The 24,761-nt window shown below is 43.3% G+C and overlaps 1 protein-coding gene across 1 annotated transcript in view; it reads left to right on the forward strand.

Moving 5' to 3' along the window:
- The window catches only part of LANCL2 (LanC like 2), a 98,823-nt gene that overhangs the window by 68,965 nt on the left and 5,097 nt on the right, over nucleotides 1-24,761 (forward strand). Inside the window, exons 7-8 of the mRNA XM_040246360.1 lie at nucleotides 19,880-20,056; nucleotides 22,777-22,849. Coding sequence (XP_040102294.1) covers nucleotides 19,880-20,056; nucleotides 22,777-22,849 — 250 coding nt within the window. The remainder of the gene's footprint in view (nucleotides 1-19,879; nucleotides 20,057-22,776; nucleotides 22,850-24,761) is intronic.

The following is a 24,761-nucleotide window of genomic DNA, read 5'->3' on the forward strand; positions in this document are numbered from 1 at the left end:
TAGAGGCACTAATTCAAAGATCGATTACCCAGTAAGCATAGGTTTATATCTGGGCTTCCTATTCTATTATTTTGGCCTCTTTATCTGTCATCGTAATACCATCTTGTTTGGATTACTCTAGCTTTAAGCTTTAAAATCAGGTATATTAAAACTTCAGCTTTATTTTTCTTTTGCAGAATTGTTTTAAATATCCTAGACCCTTTGCATTCCAGTATAAAATTTAGAAATCAGTTCGTCAACCTCTGCAGAAGAGGCCTATTGGGATTATGACTGAGATTGCAGTCAATTTATACATCAGTTTTGGTAGATTTGATATTGATATTCAATGTTCCTGTCCACAAATATGGTTTCTGCTGTTTATATTTTCTTTCTATTAGGTCAGCAATGTTTTATAGTTTTTGATGTTTTTATATTTAAAGTATGTCTCTTCATAGTTGGGCCTTGTCTAGCAGTGCAGTTTTAACAATCTCAGCCTTTAATTTGGAAGTTTAGTTTAATAATATTTACATGGTTGGATTTAGCTCTGCCGTTTTTCAATAAGGTTTCTATTGGCTACATATTGGGACTTTTTCCCCCCTACTTTGTTTTTCTTTTCTTTTCCTTCTCTTTTAGGGAGGTAGGAGAGATTAATTGGATTTTTTTCAGGAATTCCATTTTAATTTCTCTGTTGACTCTTTAGTTGTATCTATTTGCACATTTTTTTCAGTTCAGGTCAGTCGCTCAGTCATGTCTGGCTCTTTGCAACCCCATGGACTGCAGCACACCAGGCCTCTGTGTCCATCACCAACTCCCAGAGTTTACTTAAACTCATGTTCATTGAGTCAGTGATGCCATCCAACCATCTCATCTTCTATCGTCCCCTTTTTTTCCCCCTTCAATCTTTTCCAGCATCAGTCAATCAGGTCTTTTCAGATGAGCCAGTGCTTCTCATCAGGTGGCCAAAGAATTAGTTTCAGTTTCAGCATCAGTACTTCCAGTGAATATTCAGAACTGATTCCCTTTAGGATGGACTGGTTGTATCTCCTTGCAATCCAAGGGACTCTCAAGAGTCTTCTCCAACACCACAGTTCAAAAGCATCAGTTCTTTGGTGCTCAGCTTTCTTTATAGTCCAACTCTCACATCCATACATAACTACTAGAAAAACCATAGCCTTGACTAGACAGACCTTTGTTGGCAAAGTAATGTCTCTGCTTTTTAATATGCTGTCTAAGTTGGTCGTAACATTCCTTCCAAGGAGTAAGTGTCTTTTAATTTCATGGTTGCAGTCACCATCTGCAGTGATTTGGGAGCCCAAAAAATAAAATCTGTGACTGTTTCTTCATCTATTTGCCATGAAGAAGTGACTGGATGCCATGATCTTCGTTTTCTGAAGGTTGAGCTTTAAGCCAACTTTTTCACTCTCCTCTTTAACTTTCATCAAGAGGCTCTTCACTTCTTCTTCACTTTCTAGCATAATCGTGGTATCATCTTCATAGTTGAGGTTATTGATATTTCTCCCAGCAATCTTGATTCCAGCTTGTGCTTCATCCAGCCCAGTGTTTCTCATGATGTACTCTGCGTATAAGTTAAATGAGCAAGGTGACAGTATACAGCCTTGACGCACTCCTTTTCCTATTTGGAACCAGTCTGTTGTTCCATGTCCAGTTCTAACTGTTGCATCCTGACCTGCATACAGGTTTTTCAAGAGGCAGGCCAGGTGGTCTGGTATTCCCATCTCTTTCAGAATTTTCCACAGCTTGTGGTGATCCACACAGTCAAAGGCTTTCTTATAGTTAATAAAGTAGAAATAGATGTTTTCCTGAAACTCTCTTGCTTTTCTGATTATCCAGCAGATGTTGATCTCTGGTTCCTCTGCCTTTTCGAAAACCAGCTTGAACATCTGGAAGTTCATGGTTCATGAATTGCTGAAGCCTGGCTTGGAGACTTTTGAGCATTACTCTACTAGCATGTGAGATGAGTGCAATTGTGTGGTAGTTTGAGCATTCTCTAGAATTGCCTTTCTTTGGGATTGGAATGAAAACTGACCTTTCCCAGTCCTGTAGCCACTGCTGAGTTTTCCAAATTTGCTGGCATATTGAGTGCAACACTTTCACAACATCATCTTTTAAGATTTGAAATAGCTCATCTGGAATTCTATCACCTCCACTAGCTTTGTTTGTAATGATGCTTCCTAAAGCCCACTTGTGGAGAAGGAAATGGCAACCCACTCCAGTGTTCTTGCCTGGAGAATCCCAGGGACGGCGAAGCCTGGTGGGCTGCCATCTATGGGGTCGCACAGAGTCTGACACGACTGAAGCGACTTAGCAGCAGCAGCAGCAGGAGCAAGGCCCACTTGACTTCACATTCCAGGATGTCTGGCTCTAGGTGAGTGATCACACCATCATGATTATCTGGGTTGTAAAGCTTTTTTGTATAGTTCTTCTGTGTATTCTTGCCACCTCTTCGTAATATCTTCTGCTTTTGTTAGGTCCATACTGTTTCTGTCCTTTATCGAGCCCATCTCTTCATGAAATCTTCCCTGGGTATCTCTAATTTTCTTGAAGAGACTGCCAGTATTTCCCATTCTATTGTTTTCCTCTATTTCTTTGCACAGATCACTGAGGAAAGCTTTCTTATCTCTCCTTGTTATTCTTTGGAACTCTGCTTTCAAATGGGTGTATCTTTCCTTTTCTCCTTTGCTTTTTGCTTCTCTTCTTTGTACAGCTATTTGTAAGTCCTCCTCAGACAGCCGTTTTGCTTTTTTACATTTCTTTTTCTTGGGGATGATCTTGATCCCTGTCTCCTGTACAGTGTCACAAACCTCCATCCATAGTTCATCAGGCACGCTGTCTATCAGATCTAGTCCCTTAAATCTATTTCTTACTTTCACTGTGTATCGTTAGTGATTTGATTTAGGTCATACCTGAATGGTCTAGTGGTTTTCCCTCCTTTCTTCAATTTAAGTCTGAATTTGCTAATAAGGAATTCATGATCTGAGCCAGTCAGCTCCTGGTCTTGTTTTTGCTGACTGTATAGAGCTTCTCCATCTTTGGCTGCAAAGAATATAATCAATTTAATTTTGGTGCTGACCATCTGATGATGTCCATGTGTAGAGTCTTCTCTTGTGTTGTTGGAAGAGGGTGTTTGCTATGACCAGTGTGTTCTCTTGGCAAAACTCTGTTAGCCGTTGCCCTGCTTCATTCTGTTCTCCAAGGCCAAATTTGCCTGTTACTCTAGGTGTTTCTTGACTTCCTACTTTTGCATTCCAGTTCCCTATAATGAAAAGGACAACTTTTTTGGTGTTAGTTCTAGAAGGTCTTGTAGTTCTTCATAGAACCATTCAACTTCAGCTTCTTCAGCATTACTGGTCGGGCCATAGACTTGGATTACCATGATATTGAATGGTTTGCCTTGGAAATGAACAGAGATCTGTCATTTTTGAGATTGCACCCAAGTACTGCGTTTTGAACTCTTGTTGACTATGATGAAGAATCCCTTCTAAGGGATTCTTGCCCATAGTAGGGGATATAATGGTCATCTGAGTTAAATTCACCCATTCCAGTCCATCTTAATTCATTGATTCCTAAAATGTCAACATTCACACTCTTGCCATCTCCTGTTTGACCACTCCCAATTTGCCTTGATTCATGGACCTAACATTCCAGGTTCCTATGCAATATTACTCTTTACAGCATCAGACCTTGCTTCCATCACCAATCACATTCACACCTGGGTGTTGTTTTTGGCTCCGTCTCTTCATTCCTTCTGGAGTTATTTCTCCACCGATCTCCAGTAGCATATTGGGCACCTACCGCCTGGGGAGTTCCTCTTTCAGTGTACTATCTTTTGGCCTTTTCATACTGTTCGTGGGGTTCTCAAGGCAAGAATACTGAAGTAGTTTGCCATTCCCTTCACCAGTGGTCACATTTTGTCAGAACTCTCCACCATGACCTGGTCTTGGGTGACCCTACACAACATGGTAAAAGTTTCATTGAGTTAGACAAGGCTGTGGTCCATGTGATTCGATTGGTTGGTTTTCTGTGATTGTGGTTTTCAGTCTGTCTGCCATCTGATGGAGAAGGGTAAGAGGGTTACGGAAGGTTCCTGATGGGAGAGACTGACTGAGGGGGAAAAGTGAAAGTGAAAGTGAAGTAGCTCAGTCATGTCCAACTCTTTGGGACCCCGTGGACTGTAGCCCTCCAGTCTCCTCCGTCCATGGGTTTCTCCAAGCAAGAATACTGGAGTGGGTTGCCATTTCCTTCTCCAGGAGATCTTCCCGACCCGGGGATCTTCCCGACCCAGGGATCGAACCCAGGTCTCCCGCATTGCAGGTAGACGCTTAAACCTCTGAGCCAGCAGGAGACTGGGTCTTATTCTGAGTGGTGGGGCCATTCTCAGTAAATCTTTAATCCGGTTTTCCATTGATGAGTGGAGCTGTGTTCCCTCCCTGCTATTTAACTAGGGCCAAACTATGGTGGAATGACTTCCCTGGTGGCTCAGATGTAGGAGACCCAGATTCAGTCCCTGGGTCGGGAAGATCTCCTGGAGAAGGTAATGGCAACCCACTCCAGTATTCTTGCCTGGAAAATCCCATGGACAGAGGAGCCTGGTGGGCTACAGTCCATGGGGCCGCAGAGTCAGACACGACTGAGCGACTTCACTTTGAATCTCTGGTGGAGGTAATGAAGATAATGGTGGCCTCCTTCAAAAGACCCCACACATGAACTGCTACACCGAGTGTTCCCAGCCCTGCAGCAGGCCAGCACCCACCCCCGCCTCCACTGGAGACTCCTGGACACACACGGGCAAGTCTGGGTCAGTCTCTTCTGGGGTCACTGCTCCTTTCTCCTGGGTCCTGGTGCACAAAGTTCTGTTTGTGCCCTCCCAGAGTCTATTTCCCAGTCCTGTGTAAGTTCTGGCAGCTCCATGGTGGGGTTGATGGCGACCTCCTCCAAGAGGGCTCAGGCCATACCCAAGTCTGCTGCACCCAGAGCCCCTGTCCCTGTGACAGCCCACCACTGACCTGTACCTCCACAGGACACGCTCAAACACAGTTCTGTCTCAGTCTCTGTGGGGCCCCTGGGTCCTGGTGCACACAAGGTTTGTTTGAGCCTTCTGAGCATCTCTGGCAGGAACGGGGTTTGATTCTAAGTGTGAATTCGCCTCTCCTACCATCTTGCTCGTGCTTTTCATTTGCCCTTGGACGTAGGGTATCTCCTCACAGCCACTCCAGTGCCTACCGTCCTTCTGGGGTTTCTCTGACCTCAAACGTGGGGTATCTCCTCTTCGCTGGTCCAGCAAAGCACAGCCGCTGCTCCTGACCTTGGACTGGGGTATATCGTCACGGCTGGTCCAGCAAAGTGCAGCCGCTGCTCCTGACCTTGGACGTGGGATATCTCCACACAGCTGGTCCAGCAAAGCGCAGCCGCTGCTCCTGACCTTGGACGTGGGGTCTCTTCTCAGCTGCTCGCTGCTCATTTTTTAGTGGTTGCTAAATATACATCTTTAATATTTCAATATATAAATTGCAATGGACATCCTTAAATTTTCACAGTCTCCTTAGAATTAACATTGTACATTTCACATAAAAAAGAATAAAGTAGTAAGTGCCAAGTTCTCTTGACTACAGTTCTTTATATCTTTATTACATCTGTCAGATGTATATCTTTATATCTTTATTACAAATAAATCAACAAATGTTAAAAACCAGTGATATAATTTTTAGTTTTATAATTTTGCTTTTTAAATAGTATTTTAAAGAAATTAAGACAAAGAAGATGGTCTTTCATATTTATTTGTATATTTGCTCTTTATAGTGCTCTTCATTCCTTCTTGAAGGTCCATATCTTTCCTTTAGGCTGAAGAGCTTCCTTTAGCATTTCTTATAGTCAGTTTGGTAACAACACATTGATTATCCGTTGTTACTTATCACTTGTCTTTATTTCACCTTCATTTTTTTTTAAAAATGGAAAATAAAGGACAGTATATTTTAGTTGTAGTGTATACTTTTGGATCCCAACACGTTGCTAAATGTCTCATACCTCAGGCCCTGCCTCAGGTACTTAGCACCATACAGGCACCAGGTTGTTCTGCCTGGAACCACACACTTGAATGCGCCAGCTGGAACTCCTTTGACCCGGCTTTGGCTTATTCAGCAGATTACTTAGGAGAGGGTGATCCATTGTCAAAGAGGTGATTCGTGCAAGGAATGCATGTCTGGCAAACAGCCTTCAGTTTGTTGATTGTTGTGGTATTTGTGGTAACAAAGATTTTGTATCTTTTTCCTGATTTAAGGAAATTTCTTGCAGTTCTCTGTGATGATGATGACATCCAAATGAACCAATAAAATTCTAACAGTAGAATTCCTACTGTAGTTTCATATTCCTGTGGCACTAGTGTGTGGGTATTTTGTACCAAAGTGCTTTATAGATTTCAAGGTGAGCTTGACATTTTGGGAGTACTGGTTCATCTACATTACATACCAGGGAACTTTTCCTAATATATATGAACATTTTGGTTATTTCCTGGTTGTTCCAACAGTGGTCATTTTCATGGGCAAAATCTGAAGCCATCCCTCTGGGTGGTGCTTCAGTCTTCCTTCTACATCTTGTGGTGATTTGTGAAGAATGTTCTCCTTATTCTGCAGACATTTCTTTATTATTCCAAAAACTGCAGAGAACAGTAATAACTGATCCAGAAGTTTCCTACCATTTTAAGAATGCCTAACAATAAGACTCAGTGGTAAAGAATCTGCTTGCAAATTCAGGAGTTGCAGGAGATGTGGGTTCAATCCCTGGGTCAGGAAGATCCCTGGAGAAGGAAATAGCAACCCACTCCAGTATTCTTGCCTGAAGAATCCCACGGACAGAAGAACCTAGTGGGCTACAGTCCATGGGGTTGCAAAGAGTCAGATATGAATTAACGACTGAGCACGCACAACAATAAGCAAAAGCAGTGATGGAGATGAATACTGCTCTATACTTAGGGAAACTCAATTCCTCCACCCCATCAAATTGGCTGCTAAGTGGAAGATGTTAAAAAAAAAGAAAGAAAAAAACTGAAGTTGCTTTTTTATATTATTATTGTTACGGGATTCCATCTCTCCAAGACGTACAATGAAAATGCCTCTTAGGAATTATTTTTTTAATTAACTAGTGAAATACTGTAAGTTAATAAAGTAAGTATTATTTCTGGAAGAGGTCTTAGTAAATGAGTCACCTGAAACTTCACTTCTGCTTCTGAGAATTAAAAAAAAAAAAAAGTTAAGTAGTTTTATTAACTTTGTGTCATGTTTGTTTCTTGGCAAGTCGAAACCCTGTCACCAATCCAGCTTCACTGAATATGAGCTTACATTTTTTCCTTTTTTTGTATTTTCCTTAAAGGCTTTAATTTTAATAGTTGAAACCATTTTGAAGAAGATAAAGGAAATATATGATAAAAAGATGAAAGCTTTAAGAAGAGAGGGAAAAGCCTTCATTTCCTTGGAGCAGACATTGTTATTCAGTGTTTATGAGGGAATGATAAACACCATGGCAATAAGACATAATGATTTGCACCCCACAAGCTGTTCCATATAGTCATGTATTAAACCATAAAAGAAAAAAGTCAACCCAGTTTTCCCTTGGAAAAGGAAGTAATATCAGAATGTTATAGCTCAATGGAAAAATTCACAAGGTATTAAAAAAAATCTGGATTTTATTTCATACCTTGAAATCCACAGCAGGGTTCTACAGAGGAGAGAGAGGAGCAAGGTCTCAGTGACCAGGTCTGAGGGAGGGAGAGAGTATGTTCTAGCCCAGTGGCTCCCAAGAGTTAGATTCACTCTGCAGAGGATTAGACATGAAACAGTGTGATCTTAGAGGGCTCTGGAACCACTGGCACCTTCTGTTCACTCTTGTTTATTTATTTATTTTTAATTGGAGTATAGTTGAATAGCATGAAAAGGCAAAAAGATAAGACACTGAAAGATGAGCCTCCTAGGTCAGTAGCTGTCCAGTATACTACAGGGCCAGAGCAGAGAAATAGCTCCACAAAGATTGAAGAGGGTGAGCCAAAGCGGAAACGACACCCGGTTGTGGATGTGTCTGGTGGTGAAAGTAAAGTAAGATGTGTAAGGAACAATATTGCATAGGAACCTGGAATGTTAGGTCCGTGAATCAAGATAAATTGGATGTGGTCAAACCAGAGATGGCAAGAGTGAACACTGACATTTTAGGAATCAGTGAATTAAAATGGAGGGGAATGGCCAAATTTGATTCAGATGACCATTGTATCTACTACTGTGGGTGAGAATCCCTTAGCAGAAATGGAGTAGCCATCATATTCAACAAAGAGTCTGAAATGCAGCCCTTGGCTGTAATCTCAAAAACAACAGAATGAACTCAGTTCATTTCCAAGGCAAACCATTCAACATCACAGTAATCCAAATCTGTGCCCCAACCACTAATGCTGAAGATGCTGAACTTGGAATGATTCTCTGAAGACCTACAAGGCCTTCTAGAACTAACACCAAAAAAAAGATGTCCTTTTCATCATAGGGGACTAGAATGCAAAAGTTGGAAGTCAAAAGATAGCCTGGAATAACAGGCAGGTGTGGCCTTGGAGTACAAAATGAAGAAGGCAGAGGCTCAGTTTTGCCAAGAGAACACACTGGTCATAGCAAACACCCTCTTCCAACAATACAAGAGACGACTGTACATGTGGACATCATCAGTACCAAAATCAGACTGATTATATTCTTTGCAGCCAAAGGTGGAGAAGCTCTACACAGTCTGCAAAACCAAGACCTGGAGCTAACTATGGATCAGACCATCAGCTCCTTATTGCAAAATACAAGAAAGTAAGGAAAACCATGAGGCCATTCAGGTATGACCTAAATCAAATCCCTTATGATTATACAGTGTGGGTGATGAATAGATTCAAGGGATTAGATCTGGTAGACAGATAGCCCGAAGAACTATGGATGGAGGTTTATAGCGTTGTATAGGAGGTAGTGACCAAAACCATCCTCAAGAAAAGAAATACAACAGCAAGACAGAGTGGTTGTCTGAGGAGGCCTTGCAAATAGCTGAGAAAAGAAGAAAAGCAGAAGGCAAAGGAGAAAGGAAAAGATACACCCAACTGAATGCAGAGATCTAGAGAATAGCAAGGAGAGATAAGAAAGTCTTCCTCAGCAATCATTGCAATGAAATAGAGGAAAACAATAGAAGGGGAAAGACTAGAGATCTCTTCAAGAAATCAGAGATTCCAAGAGAATGTTTCATGCAAAGGTGGGCACAATAAAAGAATAAAGAAACAATAAGGACCTAACAGAAGCAGAAGAGATTAAGAAGAGGTGGCAAGAATACACAGAAGAACTACACAAAAAAGATCTTAATGACCCAGATAACCATGATCCTGTGATCACTCACCGATAGCCAGACATCCTGGAGTAAGAAGTCAAGTGGGTCTTAGGAGCATTACTACAAACAAAGCTAGTGGAGGTGATAGAATTCCAGCTGAGCTGTTTCAGATCCTAAAAGATGATGCTGTGAAAGTGCTGCACTCAATATGCCAGCAAATTTGGAAAACTCAGCAGTGGCCACAGGACTAGGAAAGGTCAGTTTTTATTCCAGTCCCAATGAAAGGCAAGGCCAAAGAATATTAAAATTACTGTACATTTGTACTCATTTCACATGCTATAAGGTAATCCTCAAACTCTTCCAAGCTAGGCTTCAGGAATACATAAATTGAGAACTTTAAGATGTACAAGCTGAATTTAGAAAAGGCAGAGGAACCAGAACTAATTGCCAGCATCTGCTGGATCATAGAAAAAGCAAGGGTATTCCAAAAAAAGATCTGCTTTGTTGACTACGCTAAAGCCTTTGACTATGTGGATCATAACAAACTGTGGAAAATTCTTAAAGAGATGGGAATACCAGACTACCTGACCTGCCTCCTGAGAAACCTGAATGCAGGTCAAGAAGCAACAATTAGAACTGAACATGGAACAACAGGCTGGTTCCAAATTGGGAAAGGAGTACGTCAAGGCTCCTTTGTCACCCTGCTTATGTAATTTATATGGAGAGTACATCATGTGTAATGCTGGGCTGGATGAAGCCCAAGCTGGAATCAAGATTGCTGTGAGAAATATCAGTAACCTCAGATATGAAGATGACACCACTCTAATGGCAGAAAGTGAAGAGGAACTAAAGAGCTTCTTGATGAAAGTGAAAGAGGAGAGTGAAAAAGCTAGCTTAAAACTCAGCATTCAAAAAAAAAAAAAACAAGGTCATGCCATCACTTCTTGGCAAATAAATAGGGAAATAATGGAAACAGTGACAGACTTTATTTTCTTGGGCTCCAGAATCACTGCAGACAGTGACTGCAGCCATGAAAGACTTGCTCCATGGAAGAAAAGCTGTGACAAACCTACACAACATATTAAAAAGCAGAAACATCACTTTACTGACAAATTGAGTGAGTGAGTGAGTGAGTGAAGCTGCTCAGTCGTGTCCAGCTCTTTGTGACCCCATGGACTGTAGGAGCCTACCATGCTCCTCTGTCCATGGAATTTTCCAGGCAAGAGTACTGGAGTAGGTTGCCATTTCCTTCTCCAGAAGATCTTCCGAACCCAGGGGTCGAACCCGTGTCTCCTGCTTTGTGGGCAGATGCTTTACTCTCTGAGCCACCTTACTGACAAATTATGTATAGTCAAAAGCTATGTTTTTTCCAGTAGTCATGTGTGGATATGAGAGTTGGACCATAAAGAAGGCTGAGTGCTGAACAATTGATGATTTTGAACTGTGGTGTGGGAGAAGACTCTTGAGAGAGTCCGTTGAATTTCAAAGAGATCCAACCATCAATCCTAAAGGAAATCAACTCGGGATATTCATTGAAGGACTGATGCTGAAGCTGAAACTCCAGTACTTTGGCCACCTGATGTGAAGAGCCAGTTTGCTGGAAAAGTCCCTGATGCTGGGAAAGAATGAGAGCGAGCAGAGAAGGGGGCGATAGAGTATAAGATGGTTGGATGGCATCACTGACTTAATGGACGTGAGTTTGAGCAAACTGGGAGATAGCAAAGGACAGGGAAGCCTGGCGTGCTGCAGTTCATGGGGTTGCAGAGTCAGACATGACTTGGCTACTGAACATCAACATAGTTGATTTACAGTGTCATCGTCAGCTTCACAAAGCAATAGTATACAGCAATAGTTACAGCAAAGCAATTCAGATTATATATATATGTACACACACACACACACATATATAATTTTTTTAGATTCCACACATAAGTGCTATCATATGTTACTTGGCTTACTTCACTTAGTATGTTACTCTGCAGGTCCACCCATATTGCTGCAGATGGCATTCTTTCAGCCTTGTACTATTTCAGAGCAATGTTGCATTGTGTATATGTACCACATCGTTATTTATTTATCCATCAGTGCATAGTCAGGTTGCTTCCAGGCTCTTGTAAATTCCACCTTCATTCTTTGAAGATATTTTTGCTGAATGTCTATGCTAACAGTTCTTTTTTCCCTTTCAGTTATTTAAAGATACTGCTCCACAGTCTTCTGGCCCAAACTGTTTCTAAGATGTTAGTCATTCTTTTTTTTAGTAGTAGTATATTTTTCTTACAAGTATGTGTTTTCTCTGGAAGCTCTTGACACATCCTTTTACTTTTTGGTTTTCAGTGTTTTATCAGGTACCTATGTATATCTGTGTTTATCCTGCTTGAGAGCCTTTGGGTTTTTAACTTGTAATTGTATGCCTTTTATGACACTTGGTAAACGTTAGGCCTTTAATTTTTAGTAGGTCCCTAAGGCTTTTGTTTTTAATTTTTTTTTCTGTAATTCAGATTGTATAATTTCTATTTATTTAGCTTCATATTCACTAATAATTTCTTCTGTATTAAGTCTTGCCAGTAAGTTTTTAATTTCACCTATTGGTGTTTTATCAGTTTCTGCATATCTGTCTTTTTTTTTTTCTATCATAACAACTTTAATTGACATTTTGACTCATAACAGAAAAGTGATCAGATGGAGAAAGCTAGCAAATAAATATTTTTGTAAAGCTGTTTTCCTAAATTATAAGAAGCATATGCTGAACAAAATAATAAATAATTATTTTTCTAATGTGATCAAAGCTATTCTTTTGTCTTCCTCTTTCTGATTTTTTTCCATTCTTCTTTTAAATGTATTTATTTTTAATTGCAGGATAATTCCTTTACAATATTGTGTTATCAGTCAGCCTTAGTATACATACATCCGCTCCTTCCCACCTCCCACCCCATCCCACCCCTCTAGGTTGTCACAGAGCCTGGGTTTGAGTTCCCTGAGTCGTACAGCAGATTCCCATTGGTTATCTATTTTACATTTGTTAGTGTATATACTTCCAAGCTGTTCCCCCCATTCGTCTCACCCGTTCCTTCCACCTCACTGCCTGTGTCCGCAGGTCTGTTCTCTATGTCTGTCTCACCGTTGCTGCCCAGCGGATAGGTTCATCAGTACCATCTTTCCAGATTCCATATATATGCATTGATATTCAATATTTGTGTTTCTCTTTTCTGACTTACTTTGCTCTGTGTAATAGGCTCTAGGATCATCCCCCTCATTAGAACTGACTCATATGCATTCCTTTTATGGCTGAGTAGTATTCCTTTCCATATGTACCTCAGCTTCTTTATCCATTCATCTGTCGATGGATATCTAGGTTGCTTCCATGTCTTAGCTATTGTAAATTTGGTTACATGTGTCTTTTTCAGTTTTTGTTTCCTTAGGGTATATGTCTAGAAGTGGTCTTGCTGGGTAGTTGGTAGTTTTATTCCTAATTTTTTAAGGAATCTCCATACTGTCTTTCATAGTGGCTGTATCCATTTACATTCCCACTAGCAGTGCAAGAGGGTTGCCTGTTCTCCACATTCTCTCCAGCATTTATTTGTGTGGATTTTTCGATCATGGCCATTCTGCCTGGTTTCTCTGGGATTTCCAAAGCATTCTCTGATGTTTTGAGTATCGTTTCTTTTTTATCCTTAAAGTTTTTTAATGACTGCCTCAATTCCTTGCCTTTATTTTCAACATTTGGTCATCTCAGCATCAGTCCATTTTGTTACATAAGCCAACAGGCTCAGAGAAGTTACGATAACTCACCCAAAGTTATACAGTCAGCAGTTGTGGGAGAGAGAATCTAACCGGTGTCTTCTGACTCCAGATCCCTTATGTTGCCCTCTGCATTGCACGTCTCTTCAGACTTTCTGTCCTGACACTTCCAGGGAAATTCAGCATTTGAGAGAGGTAATGTCGATCAGTAAATAGATTTTTCTGGCCAAGTTATAATGGCTACAATGTAGAAAAGATAAAATCTGTGATTAAATCTGGGGGCTTTTGTCCGTGTTCATTAAATTTCCAAATGTCCCACTATTAAAAGTCGCTTCTCACTTGGAGCATGAGCCTGTCATGGTGGTGGGTGTGGTGGCTGTGCGCCTGGTGCCGAGGGAGGAAGGGAAAGCTCAGTGTACGCAGCGCACCTCCAGCAGCTTCAGCCTAAGCAGGGGAGCAGGGGCTCTGCCTGATTTCACCTACTCCTGGAGAGCACTGGAAAGGATAAAGGAGCCATAGGTTTCCTTCGGGACTGGGCTTACTCTGTGATTTCATGACGTAGCCTCTGAAACAGTCTTCCTTTGAAACAGAGCAGGACCCTATGGTTCTCGTCCCCCACCCCATCATCTCCTCTGCCTGCCTTTTGTCTGTGGAAGACTTCAGTCCAAGAGTAAGTTTAATCAGAGAAGTGAGAAATGCGAAACAAAGGAGAACAGTCTGACGAGACTAAATACTAATAACGTACGCATTAAACATAGTCAGGGACCTTTACTTCTTTCGCACGGGCTATACATAATATTCTGAGCCATATCCTGTGAGCTGTCTTACAGATACTGAAAAACCAGGAGGAGAAGTGAGAGAGTCAATTACTAGGCAGGTTGATAAGTCTGGGGGTCCCCAAGGAGAGAGGGGTCTGGGGTTCTCAAGGAGGAGATGGGGTCTGGGATTCTCGAGGAGGAGGAAAGGAGAAACTTTTTTTTCCCTCTACATTCCTTAGTCTTAGTCATATAAAACGTTTTTATCTTTAAGCCTCAAACTGATGATTACACAACAAACAACTCAGTTTAAACTCTGTACACTGTGAGTGAGTGAGTGAAGTCGCTCAGTCATGTCCGGCTCTTTGCGACCCCGTGGACTACCAGGCTCCTCCGTCCATGGGATTCTCCAGGCAAGACTACTGGAGTTGGTTACCATTTCCTTCTCCGGGGGATCTTCCCGACCCAGGGATTGAACCCGGGTCTCCCGCATTGGAGGCAGATGCTTTAACCTCTGAGCTACCCAACTGGAATTCCATCACCTCCACTAGCTTTGTTCCTGTGATGCTTTCAAAGGCCCACTTGACTTCACATTCTAGGATGTCTGGCTCTAGGTGAGTGATCACACCATTGTGATTATCTGGGTCGTGAAGCTCTTTTTTGTACAGTTCTCCTGTGTATTCTTGCCACTTCTTCTTAATATCTTCTGCTTCTGTTAGGTCCATACCATTTCTGTCCTTTATCGAGCCCATCTTTGCATGAAATGTTCCCTTGATATCTCTCTTGAAGAGATCTCTAGTCTTTCCCATTCTGTCCTTTTCCTCTGTTTTTTTTCATTGATCGCTGAGGAAGGCTTTCTTATCTCTCCTTGCTATTCTTTGGAACTCTGCATTCAGATGCTTATATCTTTCCTTTTCTCCTTTGTTTTTCACCTCTCTTCTTTTCACAGCTGTTTGTAAGACCTCCCAGACAGCCATTTTGCTTTTTTTGCTTTTCTTTTCCATGGGGATGATCTTGATCCCGATCTCCTGTACAATGTCACAAACCTCATTCCATAGTTCATCAGGCACTCTGTCTATCGGATCTAGGCCCTTAAATCTATTTCTCACTTCCACTCTATAATCATAAGGGATTTGATTTAGGTCATACCTGAATGGTCTAGTGGTTTTCCCTCCTTTCTTCCATTTCAGTCTGAATTTGGTAATAAGGAGTTCATGATCTAAGCCACAGTCAGCTCCTGGTCTCGTTTTTTGCTGACTGTATAGAGCTTCTCCATCTTTGGCTGCAAAGAATGTAATCAATCTGATTTCAGTGTCAACCATCTAGTGATGTCCATGTGTAGAGTCTTCTCTTGTGTTATTGGAAGAGGGTGTTTGCTATGACCAATGCGTTCTCTTAGGAGAACTCTATTAGCCTTTGCCCTGCTTCATTCTGTACTCCAAAGCCAAATTGGATTGTTACTCCAGATGTTTCTTGACTTCCTACATTTGCATTCCAGTGTCCTATAATGAAAAGGATATCATTTTTAGGTGTTACTTCCAGAAGGTCTTGTAGGTCTTCATAGAACCATTCAACTTCAGCTTCTTCAGCATTACTGGTTGGGGCATAGACTTGGATTACCGTGATATTGAATGGTTTGCCTTGGAAACGAACAGAGATCATTCTGTCGTTTTTGAGATTGCATCCAAGTACTGCATTTTGGACTCTTTTGTTGACCATGATGACTACTCCATTTCCTCTAAGGGATTCCTGCCCACAGTAGTAGATATAATGGTCATCTGAGTTAAATTCACCCATTCCAGTCCATTTTAGTTCACTGATTCCTAGAATGTCGACGGGTACTCTTGCCATCGCCTGTTTGACCACTTCCAATTTGCCTTGATTCATGGACCTGACATTCCAGGTTCTTATGCAATATTGCTCTTTACAGCATTCGACCTTGCTTCTATCACCAGTCACATCCACAGCTGGGTATTGTTTTTGCTTTGGCTCCATCCCTTCATTTTTTCTGGAGTTATTTCTCCACTGATCTCCAGTAGCATATTGGGCACCTACTGACCTGGGAAGTTCCTTTTTCAATATCCTATCATTTTGCCTTTTCATACTGTTCATGAGCTTCTCAAGGCAAGAATACTGAAGTGGTTTGCCATTCCCTTCTCCAGTGGACCACATTCTGTCAGATCTCTCCACCATGACCTGCCTGTCCTGGCTGGCCCCACACGGCATGCCTTAGTTTCACTGAGTTAGACAAGGCTGTGGTCCGTGTGATCAGATTGGCTAGTTTTCTGTGATTATGGTTTCTGTGTGTCTGCCCTCTGATGCCCTCTCGCAACACCTACCGTCTTACTTGGGTTTCTCTTAACCTTGGACGTGGGGTATCTCTTCACGGCTGCTCCAGCAAAGTGCAGCCACTGCTTCTTATCTTGGATGAGAGGTATCTCCTCACAGCCAACCCTCCTGACCTTAAACATGGAGTAGCTCCTCTCGGCCCTCCTGCGCCTGCGCAGCCACAACTCTTTGGACATGGGGTGGCTCCTCTCGGGTGCCTCCCCTGTCCTTGGGCACAGATATTAAGAGGTGGCAAGAATACACAAGAGAACTGTACAAAAAAGAGCTTCATGACCAAGATAATCACGATGGTGTGATCACTCACCTAGAGCCAGACATCCTGGAATGTGAAGTCACGTGGGCCTTAGAAAGCATCACTACGAACAAAGCTAGTGGAGGTGATGGAATTCCATTAGAGCTGTTTCAAATCCTGAAAGATGAAGCTGTGAAAGTGCTGCACTCAATATGCCAGCAAATTTGGAAAACTCAGCAGTGGCCACAGGACTGGAAAAGGTCAGTTTTCATTCCAATCCCAAAGAAAGGCAATGCCAAAGAATGCTCAAACTACCACACAGTTGCACTCATCTCACATGCTAGTAAAGTAATGCTCAAAATTCTCCAAGCCAGGCTTCAGCAATTCATGAACCATGAACTTCCAGATGTTCAAGCTGGTTTTAGAAAAGGCAGAGGAACCAGAGGTCAAATTGTCAACATCCGCTGGATCATGGAAAAAGCAAAAGAGTTCCAGAAAAACATCTATTTCTGCTTTATTGACTATGCCAACGCCTTTGACTGTGTGGATCACAATAAACTGTGGAAAATTCTGAAAGAGATGGGAATACCAGACCACCTGACCTGCCTCTTGCGAAACCTGTATGCAGGTCAGGAAGCAACAGTTAGAACTGGACATGGAACAACAGACTGGTTACAAATAGGAAAAGGAGTACGTCAAGGCTGTATATTATTACCCTGCTTATTTAACTTACACACAGAGTACATCATGAGAAAAGCTGGGCTGGAAGAAGCACAAGCTGGAATCAAGATTGGCAGGAGAAATATCAATAACCTCAGATATGCAGATGACACCATCTTTATCGCAGAATCTAAAAAGCCTCTTGATGAAAGCTAAAGAGGAGAGTGAAAAAAATCGGCTTAAGGCTCAACATTCAGAAAACTAAGATCATGGCATCTGGTCCCATCACTTCATGGGAAATAAATGGGACAACAGTGTCAGACTTTTGTTTTGGGGGCTCCAAAATCACTGCAAATGGTGATTTCAGCCATGAAATTAAAAGATGCTTACTCCTTGGAAGGAAAGTTATGACAAACCTAGATAGCATATTCAAAAGCAGAGACATTACTTTGCCGACAAAGGTCTGTCTAGTCAAGGCTGTGGTTTTTCCAGTAGTCATGTATGGATATGAGAGTTGGACTGTGAAGAAAGCTGAGCGCCGAAGAATTGATGCTTTTGAACTGTGGTGTTAGAGGAGACTCTTGAGAGTCCCTTGGGCTGCAAGGAGGTCCAACCAGTCCATCCTAAGGGAGATCAGTCCTGGGTGTTCATTGGAAGGACTGATGCTAAAGCTGAAACTCCAATACTTTGGCCACCTCATGCAAAGAGTTGACTCACTGGAAAAGACTCTGATGCTGGGAGGGATTGGGGGCAGGAGGAGAAGGGGACTACACAAGATGAGATTTCTGGATGGTATCACCGACATGATGGACATGAGTTTGAGTGAACTCTGGGCGTTGGTGATGGACAGGGAGGCCTGGTGTTTTGCGATTCATGGGGTCGCAAAGAGTCAGACATGACTGAAGGACTGAACTGAACTGAACTCTGTACTGACAACAGTGTATCCTGGTTGAGGACAGTTTCACCTTCCTGAAAACCTTCTGGCTAACCCTGTTATCTTAAAAATGTAAATTATGGAGTGGGTCTATAAATTATGTGTCTGTAAATTATGGGTTTGGAGGTCTTTCCAATCTTCAAACATTCTTCTGATTCATTGTAATAACTAATTAAAAAGTATATAACTGCCTTGCTAACACTAGGGAGGGAGCACTCTTTCTGCCCCCTTCTGATGTCTGTCGGAAGCTTTCTCTACGTTTTTTATACTTTAATAAAACTTTATTACACCAGTTCTTCCCTGGTGGCTTAGATGGTAAAGCGTCTGCTTACAAAGCAGGAGACCCGGGTCCTATCTGTGGGTGGGAAGATCCCCTGGAGGAGGAAATGGCACCCCACTCCAGTACTCTTACCTGGAAAATCCCATGGACAGAGGAGCCTGGTGGGCTACAGTCCTTGGGGTCACAAAGAGTCGGACCCGACTGACCAACTTCACTTTCACATTATTACACAAAAGCTCTGAACAATCAGACCTCGTTTCTGCCCCGGATCGAATTCTTCTCCAGGGGCCAAGAATCCCTGCATCTTTCATTGTTTAGCAACCTTTGAGAAGCTATCTACATGATTACCAGACTGTCCAGGACTTGAGCTGCCACAGTGCTGAGAACTGACTTCAAGGAAATGGGAACAAGTGCACCGCAGAACTGAAGATTAACTGTATCTATAACAACCAAGATGATGCCGGTCAGACCACTGATGACCAGTTGAAGATGACTGTTAGAGATGACTGTGCTGTTTCTGCATGTAATCTCCCCCCACCCGACTCTGTTTGTAAAAGCTCTCACCTCCTGCTTGGTGGTGGTGTTGAGGGCGGAGTCGGTCTTTGGACATATGTCCGCCACCTCCCCCTACCCCAGTTGCCAACATCTGAAATAAAGCAAATTTTCTTTCCACCAACCGGGCCTGCTCATTGGCTTTTGAATGGTGAGCAGCCAGACCCCCAGATGCTGACGCCCTTTCAGGTGCTGTTTCTCCTGCTCCTCAGTGCCTCCTCAGTTGGATGCCTGAGAGGTCACAGGGAAGATCCTTTCGGCCACCCTAGGGAACTCTTCTCCAGTGGCCGTTTGCCTCGAACCCATGGTCTAAAACTTGTTTGCACTAGAATGGAATGAGCTCAGCAGCAGAGATTGCTATGAATAAAATAACAGATTCTGAGGAGAGGAGTGGGAAGGAAAGCAAATGCAGTGGGAGGAGAAAGAGCAGAGTGAAGGGAAGTTGGAATGGTGAACGTGTCCTCCTGCCCTGCCGGGGTCATCTCTCCCGAGCGTGTTTGTCTCTGTCCCTGGAAACCGCTGCGTGGAGGTGGTGCTTCCTCCGCCGAGGGGCTGAAGATGCTCTGTGCAGGTTTCTTTGCGACAGTTTATATGACAGCTTGTCGGGTGCATTGGGTGTATGGCTGACCTAGGGTATGGAATGTTCTTGATGTGGATGGTAGGGCTGTATGGAATCTTCCAGTGCCTTCTACACGAGTAGTAGTTTCAGAGCTTCAGCCTGTAAGTCCCAGGAAGTACGAAACAGTTTGTGTATGACAGACCGTTGTACCAAAGAGATCTTGTCAGTTTCCTCATAATTTTTTAACCTTTGAACTGCTTTTGAAGCAGCGCACTGGAAGGAGGGCGGGGGAGAGGAGTGTCTTGGGGCTCCCCTAAGCCACGTGGAGGGGAGGGGACTGCAGGCTGCCTGCTGCGGTGCTGCTGCCGCGGGGCTCAGTTCACCTCGAGTCACCTCAGGTGTCCTAAGGGCAGGACACTTTCTCAGCAGAAAGGGGAGGTGTTGTGCTGTTTGTTACTTAAGACACCAGTTTAACACTGCTTTGTTTTCCATTTCTCAGGTTTTTAAGGAGGAGAAGTACCTAAAGGACGCAGTGGAGTGCAGCGACGTGATTTGGCAGCGAGGTCTGCTGCGGAAGGGCTATGGGATCTGCCATGGGACCGCTGGGAACGGCTACTCCTTCCTTTCCCTATACCACATCACACAGGATAAAAAGTACCTCTACCGAGCTTGCAAGGTAAGAGCATGTCTATCCAGAGAGCTTTTGAGCCCTCCAGAGCACACAAAGCCCAAAACAGCTCTCTGGTTTCAGACATGCTTCGCCCAGCTCTGCAGTTTCTTCTACACAGCCGTGTCCCTGCTGGCCCTCTGCCTCAGGGGTCCTCTCTGTGCAGTGGGACTGGCGAGTGGAAATGCCCTCTGCAGTCCCACAACCTGTTAAGTGTGCCTTCCTGTGCATTTATTAGCTTCATGACTTTGGGATGTGCCTTCTTTAAGCCTCAACTGGAAAAATACCATCCACCTCCTAAATTTGTTCCAAGAAAAATTAATTGTGATAATGGGCAGATCATGAGTAAGTGCCCCTGTTTAAAGTCCTCCAGTGCTTTCACACTGCTGCATGCACAGAACCCAGGCCCCCACACTGGAGGGCCCGTGTGCCTGAGCCCTCGCATGCCTCCTCTGGCCTTGCCCTGTGCTCCACACTGCCACTTCCCCCCGCCCATGCTCTCCGTGGGGCACAGCAGGCCTGGGGTTCCTCTGAAATCCACCTGGTGGAGGGGACCTCTGAGGTCTCAACCCCAAGTGATGGAGCTGCTACTCACTGCGGGGTGCTCCGCTTGCTCTTGCTGTGCCACGCTCTCAACCAGGAGCCGAGACAGTGCCTGGCCCCAAGTGGAGACTAATAAACATGCATCCGGTGTTTGAAAATGAATGCACAAAGCAAGACTCAGTAAACGTTTGCTATACACACGTCACAAAATAGTTATGAAGACACTGGAAAAAAAGATTGGAAGAAAATACACCAAAATGTATAAGACCATGGGTAGATGGGGGCATTCAGAGTGGCTTATTTTTTATATTTGTTACTATTCTGAAGGCTTTTCTTAAACCAGGTGGAATAGAGCTGTGGTACCCACACTCACCAAGGCCGTGCACACAGGGTCTTGTGAGGGCATTGAGGGCAGGTGCTGGCCCAGGAGTGTCATGTAAACTGAGGCCCAAAGGAGAGCTGGAAACTTTGCAGGGGTGGGGGATGGGAGCAGAGCTGCCCGCAGAGGGAGCTGGAGGGTGAGCACCCTGGGGCCATGACGTTCCGTTGGCTAGAGCAGAGACATGAGGGGCAGCTTCGGGTGACAGCAGTCACAGTGGCAGATGGGCAAGAAGTTGTGGGGACTGGGGAAGACTTCACAAGGAAGGAGGCACAGCTAGTTCTAAAGATGTAGAGCTTTTCAGGTGGGCCAGGAAAGCATGGCATGGGGAGGGGCTGTCTCTCCCTTAGGAGAAGAGCTCCTGCAGAACCATGGAGGCAGGCACAGCACAGGGCAGCCTGACACCCCAAGTGCCCAGTGTTAGGGGGTGCAGGGTGAGGGATGAAGTCAGAAGGGCAGAGGCCAAAGAAAGCTAGTCCTTCCCCTAGTCAGTAGATCTCAACCTTGGTTACACTTTAGACTCACTGGGAGCTTGTGAGTGCTTAAAAGCTCTCACACTTAAGAGGGCCTGGACCCCTGCCTAGATCCCGTGATGCTGGAGCCCAAGCCCTGTGGTCCCAGCACCTGTGGGTCTCCCCACCAGCCACGTGAGTCCTCATCTGTCAGGAGGAGCTTCATGAGGGTTTGTGATTCACGTTCAGTGTTCTCTCTCAGAAGGATCACCATGGCTGCAGTGGATGGATGAGGCAGAGGTAAACAATCTTGGTTTCTCCAAATTGTTGTTTAATAATTAATGCAGGAAATGTTGTGGCTTCCCTGGTGGTCCAGTGGCTAAGAATCTGCCTTCCAATTCAGGGGATGTGGGCTTGATCCCTGGTCAGGAAACTAAGATCCCATATCCCACATTCAGAGCAACTAAGCTGGCTTGCTGCAACTACTGAGCCAGTGTGCTCTGGAGCCTGAGCACCTCAACTGTAGAGTTTGTGTACCTCAGTGCTGCAGCTAAGGCCCAATGCAGCCAAGCAACTAAGTCACTTAATATTTTTTAAAAAGCAGAAATGTAGAATTACAAACCAAGGATACTGGCTGTGATACTAAAGAGAGATTTAGAAACATTTAGGATGTTGAGCCCACAGAATTTGGTGGATTTTTTTTTTTAATGTGGAGAAGACAGAAATGTACAAATATCTTCCTGATGTCTGACTAAGAAAACCAGATAGATAGTGCATCGAAAGAGTGAGAAGTGTGTGAGGGTTTGGAGGGTAGAAAGCAGCATGAGTTTTATTGTGTCACAAAAATCCGTTGAAGAAGTTTCAGAAGGAAGTGTCAGAGAGCTCAGAGGAGTTGCTGAGAAAGCTAAGAGATGCGTTTTTGAGAGGAATAGGGTGAGCAGTGGGAGGCCCAGGGGCTCAGTGGGGAAAGGAGGGGAGAGAGGAGCAAGCTGCATAGTCAGCAACAGGGCTCAGCATGCAGGGCTTTTCATCCGCACAGAGTGCCTGCCGGGGTGGAAGGCAATGCCTGGAAGAGATAGAAGGTTGTGAACTGTGTGCTTTCTACTTCAGTCTTCCCGACAACCTTCCTGGGTAAATCCTCCCTGACAGATGAGGAAACAGGCCTAGACAGGTGACAGGACTTGCCAGGTCTCACCTCTTCAGAAGAGGTGCTAAGTCCCTCCAGGCCCACACTGCTGGCCACTCTGTTGCCTGGGCATCTGGGCCTTTGATTCTTTGTGAAGTCACTACAGTGTCTTAGTTCCATTTCCACCAAGTGAAACACCACTCTTAAAAATAAATGTCTTTCTTCCTAGTTTGCAGAGTGGTGTCTAGATTATGGAGCACATGGCTGCCGAATTCCTGACAGACCCTATTCTCTCTTTGAAGGTAAGAGAGAAGGAAACTCCAGGTTCAAGTCTCTGAGTGCGTGCGTTTGGTCCTCCTGGCTCTGTGCACCATCACAGTTGATCTTACTTAGTGATCAGTGCAAAGCTGGCAAATAACAGGAGCAAAGTTATTCCTTGCTGAAAACTGTACTGAGTCTCTTTAGATTGCCTATTTGTGCTCCTGTGAACTTCTTCCATGTATTTTTAGATCTTTTGTGAAGTATATATGCATAGACTATTTGCTGCTTAGTGATAGAAGAAATAATAAGTTTTTCCTCTGCATTTCACCTGCATATGGTATTTATCTATTCACAGCAAACTTGGTTAGTTATTTAGATACATTTAATTATTTAAGTTATATAAAGAAGCATAAATAATTAATATTAGTAATTTAAAAGTATTAGTAAGTAAAACTATTAGTACTTGGAAAAATAATAAGAAAGTCTGAAAAACAAGAGCAATGAAAGAAACCAGCAAACACATTGAGAGTCTGCTGCAGGCAGAATGCATAGAGTATAATTCAGGAAAACCAAACAGACCTGCAGAGACTAAGATGTTCTGACATAAGTTGCAGAAACTAATAAGGGCAAAGGTTAAATGGGTTTGGGATAAATTGACAGCAACTTTTTAATTACTTTAGGGCTACATTTTATAGTAATTCTAAAGTAAAATCCAGAGGGAATAAATGAATACTTATAAAAAAAATCAAATAATAGATGGGTGTTGAGTTTTGTTAAGTACAAAGCTGAAAAAATCATGTAAGTTTTCTCTTCAACTTCCTAGCACTGTGAATCACATTGGTTCATTTTCAAATAGTAAGACAATCTTCCATCTCTAGAAAAAACCTTACTTGGCCATGATATACAGTGCTTTTTATGTATTGCAGAATTGTATTTGCTAATATTTTGTTGATGGTTTTTCCATCTATAGTCATAAGGAATATTTGCCTGTTCAGTTCAGTAGCTCAGTCGTGTCCGACTCTTTGTGACCTCATGAATCGCAGCACGCCAGGCCTCCCTGTCCATCACCAACTCCCGGAGTTCACTCAGACTCACGTCCATCGAGTCACTGATGCCATCCAGCCATCTCATCCTCTGTCGTCCCCTTCTCCTCCTGTCCCCAATCCCTCCCAGCATCAGAGTCTTTTCCAATGAGTCAACTCTTCGCATGAGGTGGCCAAAGTACTGGAGTTTCAGCTTTAGCATCATTGCTTCCAAAGAAATCCCAGGGCTGATCTCCTTCAGAATGGACGGGTTGGATCTCTTTGCAGTCCAAGGGACTCTCAAGAGTCTTCTCCAACACCACAGTTCAAAAGCATCAATTCTTCGGGACTCAGCCTTCTTCACAGTCCAATTCTCACATCCATACACAACCACAGGAAAAACCATAGCCTTGACTAGACGGACCTTAGTCGGCAAAGTAATGTCTCTGCTTTTCAATATGCTATCTAGGTTGGTCATAACTTTTCTTCCAAGGAGTAAGTATCTTTTAATTTCATGGCTGCAATCACCATCTACAGTGATTTTGGAGCCTCCCAAAATAAAGTCTGACACTGTTTTCAGTTTCCCCATCTATTTCCCATGTAATGATGGGACCGGATGCCATGATCTTCGTTTTCTGCATGTTGAGCTTTAAGCCAACTTTTTCACTCTCCTCTTTTACTTTCATCAAGAGGCTTTTTAGTTCTTCTTCACTTTCTGCCATAAGGGTGGCGTCAGCTGCATATCTGAGGTTATTGATATTTGTCCCAGCAATCTTGATTCTAGCTTGTGTTTCTTCCAGTCTAGCATTTCTCATGATGTACTCTGCATAGAAGTTAAATAAGCAGGGTGACAATATATACCCTTGATGTACTCCTTTTCCTATTTGGAACCAGTCTGTTGTTCCATGTTCAGTTCGAACTGTTGCTTCCT

Source organism: Oryx dammah, unplaced genomic scaffold, assembly GCF_014754425.2.
Source record: "Oryx dammah isolate SB20612 unplaced genomic scaffold, SCBI_Odam_1.1 HiC_scaffold_9, whole genome shotgun sequence".
In the NCBI taxonomy this organism is placed as follows: Eukaryota; Metazoa; Chordata; class Mammalia; order Artiodactyla; family Bovidae; genus Oryx; species Oryx dammah.